Raw genomic sequence first — 8,210 nt, forward strand, 5'->3', positions numbered from 1 at the left:
AATCTTTTTAAAAATGTCTCTTAAAACCATTTCTTCGACATGCATGGTCCATCGTGGTGACGATGAAGACGAGGAGTAGGAGGGGAAAGTAATAAGAACGGGTAAAGACGGAAAAACACACACTTTTGATTTTACCAATAATACATAGCTATGTCAGTTACTAATTTGAATATTTCATCTCTTTTCCAGCTGATCAATAATCTATTATTATTGTGTATGTGTGTGAAGGGAGCATAAAGCGTACAGATCCCCCTTGTCATAATCAAACTTTGCCCCCTCCTACGGTAAGAAGCTGTAGCAGTAGTTTTAACTTGTAAACCGCGCGATTTGGTGCATACTGAGTTTATTTACTTACATAGATTGTAATGCGATGAAAGATTGTCTTGAAATATAAAAAATAAATATTATCTTAAAAAATATAATATATATATATATATAAACTTTTTTGTGGTTAAGATATCTATACACTTTGTATAGCGGAAGTTTGATGTCGTTCTTGTTGGTGCTGCTGCTGCTGATTTAGGCGTGAGAGAAAAAGCTTGTCTGATTTACGAATATGAGAAAGACCATCGAGACTGATTTTTATGTGAGGCTTTGGGTCTGACATCGAACATTGAGCATTAACATCATTAAGCTATATTTCACACATCCATCACAGATTGATAATTGTTTCAAAACATAAGAAAACACCACGCAAACCAACAAACACTTCCATCTGATTTCGAAAAAAAAAAATGATAAGCCAGATTGTGGTAAGCCCTAGGCCTGATATCCCCTAAAAACCCACCAAAATCAATTAATCTGCTTCGGACTTTGTTTTCTAAAATGCCTTTCATAAGGGAATGCTTACGATTACAACATTCGTTCGATGTAATCGCTGTCGTGACTTTAATGTCGTATTTGTCCAGAAATGCAGACAAGGTATTTCTTGAAATCGCTTCTACCGGATTGGGCGTATCTCCATGCACTCATCGTCTGAGTCATATTCAAGAGACATGTTTAATAGTGATATTATTCAATAGCGCGAAATCCTCGCTATTAATGTTTACCAACATCACTGGTTCATCTTTGCGGCCATATTCAATAATCCATTTCCTGCTTGCTTGTGAAATGTTATGAACATGAAGTGACGGGTTGATAGTACGAATTCTGATAATCACTTTCGAACAAAGAGAGCATCAAAGGACCGGGCTTCGCTACCGTCACTGACATCTCTTGGTAAGTCTCGGACAATGTTGGTACTATAAGAGGTGATTCACTTCTCTCTTTATGCCCAAGGATTTGTTAATCCATCGCGTTGAAACGTCTATAGCAGACATGGTAGCATTTGTACAAAGAAGGACAGCTATCTCATCTTCAAGAAACATGAAAAGCAGTGGATTTTCATAGAAAGAAGCTTGTTCCACTGGACAATGTCGTATTGAATGAATTTTTCGATTTCCATAATACGTTGTTATTACCACAAAAACCCATGTATTGATGGATTTTTGATTCAGTAACATTTTCCGTATATTAATATACTGAATGAAAACAAATAAACTATGATCCATGTTATTCATATATTCATTTGCTTCATTTCCACACGGGGCACTTGCTTCAGCCAAAGGCTGTTCTTGCACAAGTCCGTGCATCTTAAAAAAACGAACAAACGCTTACATTACACAGGAACTCGAAATATATAACTGTGCAATAAAAAAACACAAACAACATAAAAAAGGCATCAACATTTGAGTTTACCGGCTAGAAATCACAATCCCTATCCACCCTCCCCTAAAGCACAAACAATATGGCCAACTGTGTTTGAACTTTCACACACAACGAAAAAAATATACAAAGAACCCAAAGCATATGACATTTGATGAATCTACGGCTGAAATAAGAAAACAAAAATATTGTCATTGAAGGCAAGTCACCTGCGAATCCATCCTAACTATAATTACATGAATTATGAGACGTGGTTTATTTGCTACCTTACTCTCTCTCTCTCTCTCTCTCTCTCTCCATCACCCTCACCCCTCTCCATCCACCTCATCATTAATGTTATAATAATTATATCAAATGGAAATACATGTATATGGAATTGTCACGAGTGGAGTGACAGACGCTCTCCTCCACTGAGGTTAATTTGCATGGAATTTGTAAATAGGTACTTAAGCATGCAAATTGATGCAAACTTTTTAACATGTCAATGGAAGACATTCCAGACCGCTCTCGGTAGAGCCACGGTAGTGCTATGTGTGGCAAGGAGCGGCAGTATGACATCAGGCCTTGAAGGGGACATCACGCTGTGGTGCTGTCTCCGTGACACATGGTATGAGAATGGCCACTCGGTAACGGTGACAGGGGCCGCCACCCCAGTCAGTATTAACTAGAGATACCCACAGATAGTGGTAAGTGCATTAATTCTGCAATGTTTATGTATTCAATTGGCATAATTCGTTTGTGTAACGGATATCTGAATTGAGAGTGAATTGTGATAGAGGTTTCAGTTAATATGTGATGTAGATATAATGGTTATTGTTAAACGCTCCAGTTAATATGTGATATAGAATATAGAATGGTTGTTATTTATGGTTGCATGAGCCTGAATATATTTGTATAATGAGGTAATTTGAACGTCAGTTAGGATGTGAATGTAATATGAATGTGCTTCAGTGCTCTGGCTTGAAGTAATGTGATTATTTTAATATTTGAAGGGTTTCCGGGTTTCCCGAAGGGTCAAGGGCCCACTGACACTGCAAGAGGCAGGTGCATAAGGGCGTAGACTGTCGACCAGCTCCGAGGCAGTAAGGGAGCATAGACTGTCGACCGGACTTCATTCCTGGATGCTGAGGAGACACCGCTAAGACGTCCGTCGGGAGAGCGACCACGCGAACGGCAATCGCGAAGAGTTGCTACGACAGACCACGCGACAGTCCATCCCAGCACCAGCGTAACGGGGCCCCGTCGTCGACCGACATCGTCATCGACCTGCATTGTCATCGTCATACATCGTCGTCATAAGCCATCGTCACGCAACGTACACCCGTGACAACCATTCGAGGTGAAATAAGTCCAATTCAAGTTAAACATAATAAAGTCCTAAGAGCCAGAAAGCCACTGAGCAGGAATAATTTATGTTCGTTTTTTTCTCTTTTTATAATTTGCTGTAAAACCAAGATTCACAGTTATAGACAATTAAAATATTTGAGTTAACTGAATGCACGTTGTTTCCTCCGTTTCGTCTTGTATGAGTTACAGCCTGCCAACAGTTCTCAGAGGTTATGAAAATTTCTTTGTTCCGTTTATTTCCATATATAAGGATGGAAATCGGGCAAATTCTGTGGCAATTGGGGGCTCGTCCGCTGGAGAGAACTTGGCAAGGTTTATTCATACAAGAGTTTGAGACGTGATTTATGTAACCTCATGTTGTGTGAATAAGATATCACAATGGAATTAGAGAAGTACGTACAGTTAGGTAAAGATTGTGGACTGCAAGGTGCAGAACTAGTGGAGTTTGCCCGCACTGAAAGAGACAAGTATCTCGAAGAAAAGAGACGAGATGAAAAGTTAGAAAGAGATGAAAGACAGGTACAGAGGGAAGAAATAACCAAGCAAAAGAGGATTGAGTTAGAAATAGCTCAATATAGGAGTGTCAATGTGAAGGCAACAAATAGTGTAAGGAGTAGCTTACCAAGCTTGCCGGCGTTTCGCGCTGACTCTGACGATTTGGACGCTTATCTGTTGCGTTTTGAGAGATATGCAAAACAAAGTCAGTGGCCAGAGGAATGCTGGGCTCCTGCATTGGGGAACCTTTTGACCGGGCGCGCTTTGGAAGTTTATTCTCTCTTACCGGCAAATGAAGCCGACGACTATGAAAGTCTGAAAGATACACTCTTGCGGCAGTTTGCGCTAACTGAAGAAGGCTTTCGCAAACGTTTTCGAGAGGCGCGGCAGAAAATGGGCGAATCATTTGGGCAATTTGCAACGCGCATAACCGGATATGCTACTAGATGGGTAGAGATGTCGGGTACAAGTAAGTCCTATGAAGGGCTACTAGAGCTAACGGTGCGTGAACAGCTGCTCGAATGTTGTGATCGTGGATTATCTGTTTTCATTCGTGAGAGAAACCCACGATCGGTGAAAGAGATGGCAGGTATCGCAGATCGGTATCGGGACGCACACGGGCATGGCGGCTCCGGTAAACGCGCACGCGACGATAATAAGTCTCGTAACCAGGGCAACGAAGCAAGCCAAGCAAAGAAAGGGGGCACTACGTCACGTGACAACCAGGGTTGCTTTGTCTGTGGTAAGCAAGGACATTTTGCTTCCAAGTGTCCAGACCGTAAAACTGACCAGTCGAAAGTAACTAACAAGCAGTATGTGCCAAAGTCAAAACAGACGGGGGCAACATGTGTGGTAGGAGTATGCCCTACTCATGATGCTCATGAGAGAGGGAATGTTAGTGGCACACCTTCTGTTAAACTGATGTGTGGTCACGAGTTACCCCTTCTTAGCGGTGGGTGTAACGTAGGCACAGGCATGCCGACATCTGAAGGTATGTTGAATGGTAAAAGAGTTAAGGTGCTGAGAGACACTGGTTGCAACACCGTAGTGGTGAAACGTCAACTGATAGAGGAATCACAGCTGACTGGTGAGATTCAAACTTGTGTGCTCATAGATGGTACTGTGAGAAAAGTGCCACTAGCAAAAGTTGAAATCGATTCACCATACTTTGTTGGAACAACACATGCTTTATGTATGACGAATGCTATCTACGATCTAATCATAGGTAATGTTAGTGGTGCTAGGCAGCCTGGTGACGAGGACATCGGATGGAGCGGAGAGGATGCTAGGGAGAAGCCGTCAGCTGAGGAGACGACGACCTCCGGTTCAGATACAGAGTCCGCGGAAGCAGAGTCTTCGAAAGGGACAACGCAGAACGGCATCACAACGACCTCCGACAGTCGTGATCGTCCCCACACTGACGAGAGTGTGAAGCAGTCACCGACACCCCTACCTACAACCAACGAAAGTGCAGCAGTAGAGACAAGAGGCATGAGGAAATCGAAGGAACGGCCCTGGAAGAGACTAGGATCAGCAGACCAGCCGACGATCACTGCAACCAGGGAGGAGATGATCAGAGAGCAGGCACGAGATGCCACACTGGAGAAACTTCGAAAGTTGGCGGAGAAAGGTGAGGCTAAGGCTGTAGGGAAAGGAAGTGAGGTCAGATATTTTTGTCGTGACAATCTTCTCTTCCGTGAATACAGGTCTTCCTACGTCGAGAGAGGAAAGATATTCACGCAGCTAGTGGTGCCCCAGCCGTATCGCAGTGAAGTGCTCCGACTAGCTCACGACTCCCCTCTAGCAGGTCATTTGCAGACAAAGAAGACGGCGGACAGGATTCTCGCCCACTTCTGTTGGCCAGGGATCCAAGCCGATGTCAAGCGTTACTGTGCATCATGCGATTCATGTCAACGCACTACGCCAAGGGGTAAGATAGGGAAAGTACCCCTGACCATCCCCCCTTTGATTGATACATGTTTCCGTAGAGTGGCGGTCGATTTGATCGGACCACTTGAACCGATCACTGAAAGAGGGAATCGATATATCCTGACGATAATCGATCTTGCAACTAGATACCCAGAGGCGGTAGCGCTACCACGAATCGAAGCAGAACGGGTAGCAGAGGCGTTAGTTGAAGTATTCTCGAGATTAGGTATTCCTAATGAGATACTCTCTGATAACGGCACTCAATTTGTTTCAGGTGTGATGAAAGAAGCAGCTCAACTCCTGGGAGTGAAGCAATTTCACACGACACCATACCACCCGATGGCGAACGGCGCCTGCGAGAGATTCAACGGCACGTTGAAACAGATGCTGAGGAGAATGTGCCAGGAGCGACCTCGTGATTGGGACCGCTTCCTGCCAGCTCTTCTCTTCGCATATCGAGAGGTGCCTCACGAAAGCCTTGGCTTTTCTCCTTTCGAACTCATGTATGGCAGAGTGGTGAGAGGACCCATGACAGTACTGAAAGAGCTGTGGACTAAGGAGATCCCTGAGGAGGAAACGAAGACTACGTACCAGTACGTCATCGATCTCCAAAACCGACTCGAACAGACGTGTGAACTCGCCAAAGAGGAGCTGTCCAAAGCATCAAGGAAGTACAAGAAACACTTTGACGTGAAGACGAAGGAGAGACGCTTCGAGTGCGGCGACAAAGTGCTACTCCTGTTACCGACGACGAGGAATAAGCTGCAAATGCAATGGCGAGGTCCATTCGAAATCGTGCAGCGAATTGCCAGAGACGATTACCGATTGCTAGTGAACGGTAAGGAAAGGACCTACCACGCCAATCTCCTGAAACGGTACATTGGGAGAGAAGACGAGAAAGTCGACGACCTCGAGAACGAAAACCAGGGACAACTGGAGGCGAACTACGTCAGTGTCGTGGACGACCAGGTAGATGATGACGGATCGGTGCCCCTCTCATTTCCCTCCATCGAAGCGTCGGAAAGCGTGCATGACGTGAAGTGCAGTGACGAGCTAGACGAGGAGAAGATGAAGGAGGTAAAATCCCTCTTGCTGGAGTTCTCGGATGTCATGACCGATGTCCCAGGACGGACCGACATCATCGAGCACGCCATCGAACTGAAAACGAACGAGCCGATACGTTCTCGCCCATACCCAGTCCCCCGGTCACTGAAGGAGACCATCAGAGAGGAGGTCAACACCATGTTGAGGATGGGAGTGATCGAAAGGTCGACATCGCCATACGCATCCCCCGTGGTCCTTGTAAAGAAAAAGGACGGGAAGAATCGCTTCTGCGTCGACTATAGGAAGTTGAACGCCAAGACAGTTGTCGACAACGAACCAATCCCAAACATCGAAGAACTGATGGCAGAGATAGGAAATGCAAAGTTCTTCACCAAGATCGATTTGGCCAAAGGCTATTGGCAGATACCCGTGGTCGAAGAAGACCGGAAGAAGACCGCGTTTGTCACGCCAGACGGCCAGTACGAGTTCAAGGTACTACCATTCGGGCTAGTAAATGCCCCAGCAGTGTTCACTCGGATGATGAGAGCTCTGCTGGAAGGCCTGCCCCATGTCGTCCATTACATCGACGACATTCTGACCTACAGTTCCTCATGGGAGGAACACCTGAACGACATCCGACAAGTCTGCCTCCGACTACGACAGGCTCACCTTACAGCGAGACCGACAAAGTGTCATGTCGCGTGTAAGTCCGTGGAGTTCTTAGGACACATCGTAGGACAAGGAAAGATGAAACCTACCCCAGAACAGATCCAGAAGGTGATGGCGACAACGCGACCGACAACCAAGAAGGAGGTGAGAGCATTCTTGGGGCTCGTGGGATATTATCGGAAGTTTATTCCAAACATGTCCACGATCGCCGCTCCCCTCACAGACGCGACGAAGAAGAATGAGCCTGACAAGATAAGATGGGACGAATCTCATGAGCAATCATTCTGTACACTACGAGACAGACTAGTCGACTTCCCAATTCTAAGACTACCCGATGACGACAAGGAGTTCGTTCTACGGACCGATGCATCCGATGTGGGACTCGGCGCTGTGCTGATGCAGGAAAGCGAGGGGAAATACTTCCCCATCAGCTACGCTTCTCGAAAACTGCTGAAACGCGAGCGCGTGTACCCAATCGTAGAGCGCGAGTGTCTAGCTCTTGCGTGGGCGGTCAGAAGGTTCTCTTACTTTTTGTATGGCCGAGCATTCCAGCTGCAAACTGACCACTACCCGCTTGCTCATCTAACACACGCGCGAATGCAAAACCCAAGAGTCATGCGCTGGGCGCTTGCACTGCAGGCATACCAGTATCGTGTACAGGTAATCAAGGGCTCAGAGAATGTTGGGGCTGATTACCTCAGCAGATGCCCTACTGAGTAGAAATAGAGGTGTAAACAGCCCATGTTATCTCTATCATATGTGGGTTAATCAGAATGTAATTTTGCAATGAATTTATCGTTATATACATTGTATGCTAGGAGGTATATTGGAAAGCTACAGCATTACACAAATTATGTATGCTGAGTATGAGGTAAGATACGCAGTTGACTCATACATCTCTGAAATTATTTGACTGCTCTGAATCAGACACCCCGGTATAATACCGTGCATAAGAAGGTTTTGCACATTACATTTATTTTGTAACAACAGCTAATGCACATAATATGCGATTAGCACAGGTA

General features: G+C 45.2%; 1 protein-coding gene across 1 annotated transcript; it reads left to right on the forward strand.

The window, feature by feature from the left end:
* Positions 1-4,002: 4,002 nt before the first annotated feature.
* Positions 4,003-7,908, forward strand: LOC139716245 (uncharacterized). The gene has a single exon (XM_071627811.1). The coding sequence runs from the start codon at positions 4,003-4,005 to the stop codon at positions 7,906-7,908; it is 3,906 nt and encodes a 1,301-aa protein (XP_071483912.1).
* The last annotated feature ends 302 nt before the right edge of the window (positions 7,909-8,210 follow it).

Source organism: Diadema antillarum, unplaced genomic scaffold (assembly GCF_040938485.1).
Source record: "Diadema antillarum isolate AM-2024a unplaced genomic scaffold, OU_Dant_1.0 scf00000063, whole genome shotgun sequence".
NCBI classification, from domain to species: domain Eukaryota; kingdom Metazoa; phylum Echinodermata; class Echinoidea; order Diadematoida; family Diadematidae; genus Diadema; species Diadema antillarum.